We start from the raw sequence: 3,003 nt of genomic DNA, 5'->3' as shown, positions 1-3,003 counted from the left end.
GGAAAAAAAAAAAAAAAAAAACAAGCAGGTTGTTGTGGTCAAACATGTCTCAGCCTTCATTAGCAATGGACCTAGGAGTTCACCCTGAGGCACTCCTCTCCTTCTCATTCCATACTCTCAAGAGATCCTTCTGGGCTTCTGCCCTTTGACCTGCCACCTCATCAACAACAAGCATAACACATTTCCAGCTCTTCCACAACAACATGTGATGTGAGTTTAGTTTAGTTTAGTGACCCCCATCTTTGCTGAAGCCGTTGTTCTATACATGTCTGTCTTATTTTAATTTCTTCGTCAGTTGGGTGTCAGGATGGAACAACAGATTTTGTGGTGAGGGTCTTGCGAAATGCCTTTTGTTGCTGAAATACCACCCAAATCCCTCTGCAGAGGCTTGGGATCTAATTGGGTTTAAATCTTTTAGGGCAAATGGGTCCGGTTTCATATTGGATTAGATCACAGGGCAATACATGGCCCTGCTAAGCCTTTGTAATGTGAATGTTCTGGTACTCTTTGCTTGCTCTGTGAAAGGACAAGATTGGTGTCGACACGTATCACAGTTGCTGTTCTACAGAGCACTCCCAGAGAGTGTCTTTAAATACAGCTCTTACGCTGCCATGTATGCATCTTTATATTTTATTTTGGGTCAGTTGTTATTGAAATCCCTTCCAGAATAAACTTAGCTTGGAGGGATTTTACAGTAACTTCAGCCAAAAATATCTATCATTGCGCCAACAGTTTGTAAATGGGAGAATTGTTTGGGCAACTAATACTTTAACATGTAACAAAATACAGAGCCCTGCACACTTTGAGGAAAATAAGGTTCAAAACTGTCTCTGGGGTGGTACCTTTTCAAAAGGTACTAATATGCACCTTTAAAATACTAATATGTACCATTTAATGGTAAACTAAAATGTACCTTTAAGGTTTTGTGCTTTAGGAGTGTACATGGCATGCAGAGAAATATGGCAGATCACAAAGGGGATTCTTGTTTTAGTTAAACAATGGCCACATTGTAGTAATTCATTCCCTTTTATACTAATTCAAGCCACAATTGAAGTAAATTAAAGGTGCCATAGAATGCATTGATACAATATTTAAAATTGTTCTCTGATATCTACATAGAAGGTATGTGGCTTAGGTAAGGGAAAAAAATCTCCAGAAAAGGTTTTACATGTCCATTTACAACCCTAGGATTTGTCCCTAGAATGAAATGGTCGGTTTTTACCTTATTTGGAAAGGTCATGAATAATAATGTTGAGCTCTGCTCTGATTGACTGTTTCGTAGTGCGGCTCAATGTTGAGCTCTGCTCTGATTGGCTGTTTCACAGTGCAGCTCATTTCAGTTGCTCACACAGCAGGAAGGAAACACAGGGAAAATATATATTTCAATACTTTCTCTCGCAGTTATATTGTTGGGTAATTATACTGTATATAAAATGCGGACATCAGGGAGCCGCAATTAATATGCGGGGCATTGAAACTGCTTGCGAATGCACGATCGCGTTTTACTTTCACTTTCGAGGTTTGCGATCGCATGGGCTGGGTAAACTACAGCGGCAGTACTTACCACACATTTTACAAGATTAGATGCTTTTCAGTGGTGCTCAGGATCTGCAAATCATTCGCCATCATCCTCAGTCATCTCTCCTTACTCTGTTTATGTGGTAAGTGAAATCTTATGTACTGTAATGTAACAGGCTACTGCTAGCAAGCAGCTAACCATGTCCCTTTAGTGGCGCGTTATTTGCTTTCCGTGCCTTTCTGAATACAGACACTAACCCATCCCTGCACTTCACATCCCCTGCACAGCCTGTAACATAACATTTATTTCCATGATCTGCCATTTTCGCTGTTGTCCTCGCTTGTTTCTTCACAAAACCTGCAGAACTTCTGATGATTTGGCTGTGCAGGTCCGGCTGGCCTAGAACATGGGTGGGTATATGCAAATGTTGGGGGCGTAACTATTAGTGATCCCGACTGTAACGTCACAGTCGGTGTTATGTTCTGATTCGTCTATTTTTCAGTGGTCTTTTGAATGCACAAGATTTACATAAGAAGGAGGAAACAATGGTGTTTGAGGCTCATGGTATGTCATTTCCATGTACAGAACTGTTATTATTCAACTATGCCAAGCTAAATACAGTTTTCCATTCTATGGCACCTTTAAATCTAAGGGACTAATTAGTAAAAAGGGGCCACAATGAAGCTAAAATGAGGGAACTAATTAGAACAATGTGGCCACAACTGAACTAAAATGGGGAACAAAATCTTAATTTTACAAGACTACATGATCTAACAGATGGAATTTTATAGTAGTCGGTTTATTTTAATTGTCCTGTTCAATATATCTTACTGAATATCTCTCTATCAATAGTATACAAGTCACCTGAATACGAATCGTTGGGCTTTGATCTGACTGTGGAAAGGCTGGTCTCCATTGGCTACCCGCAGGAACTGCTCGGATTTGTTTACGACCCCACTTTCCCTACAAGGTAATGAACTCTCATTGGCAGACCATATTTGAGACATTTTCACGTTGTCGAGACGTTGTCAGTACCAAGACTATAATTTTATATTATGTTTATAGGATGAATAATACATTTAACCCTATATTTAGTTTTTTTGTTTTTACAGAGGTCTGGTGTTTGACACCATGTATGGCAACCTCCTGAAGGTAGATGCTTATGGAAACATCCTGGTCTGTGTCCATGGCTTTAACTTCCTGCGAGGGTGAGTAATCCCGGCCCCCGTCAAGCCCTGCCTTTATGGTCTTGGTCACTGAACTCTAATGAAACCTATGGAGTATGTGCTCATAATGTTCCTGTGTTCCCTGCCAGCCCTGACACCCGAGAGCTCTATCCCAACAAGTTTATCCAGCGTGATGACACAGAACGCTTCTACATCCTCAACACACTCTTTAACCTTCCAGGTAGGCACTTAATCACTGTCCTACATAGCCCAGTCACTGGCTGCCGTTTAGAGACACATTAAAGGAACATCTTGGAA

General features: G+C 40.7%; 1 protein-coding gene across 2 annotated transcripts in view; it reads left to right on the top strand.

Annotated features, from left to right (window-relative positions):
* LOC107602759 (cytosolic purine 5'-nucleotidase-like) overlaps window positions 1–3,003 on the top strand; it is a 30,885-nt gene that overhangs the window by 10,771 nt on the left and 17,111 nt on the right. For both annotated transcript variants that reach the window (XM_016295333.1, XM_016295334.1), the window contains exons 4-6: window positions 2,372–2,489; window positions 2,632–2,727; window positions 2,835–2,926. In XM_016295333.1, the coding sequence (XP_016150819.1) occupies window positions 2,372–2,489; window positions 2,632–2,727; window positions 2,835–2,926 (306 nt within the window). The remainder of the gene's footprint in view (window positions 1–2,371; window positions 2,490–2,631; window positions 2,728–2,834; window positions 2,927–3,003) is intronic.

This window comes from Sinocyclocheilus grahami, unplaced genomic scaffold, assembly GCF_001515645.1.
Source record: "Sinocyclocheilus grahami isolate Dianchi unplaced genomic scaffold, SAMN03320097.WGS_v1.1 scaffold334.1, whole genome shotgun sequence".
In the NCBI taxonomy this organism is placed as follows: Eukaryota; Metazoa; Chordata; class Actinopteri; order Cypriniformes; family Cyprinidae; genus Sinocyclocheilus; species Sinocyclocheilus grahami.
The sequence above is the reverse complement of the archived record's forward strand: the minus strand, read 5'-3'. Positions and strand labels throughout refer to the sequence as shown.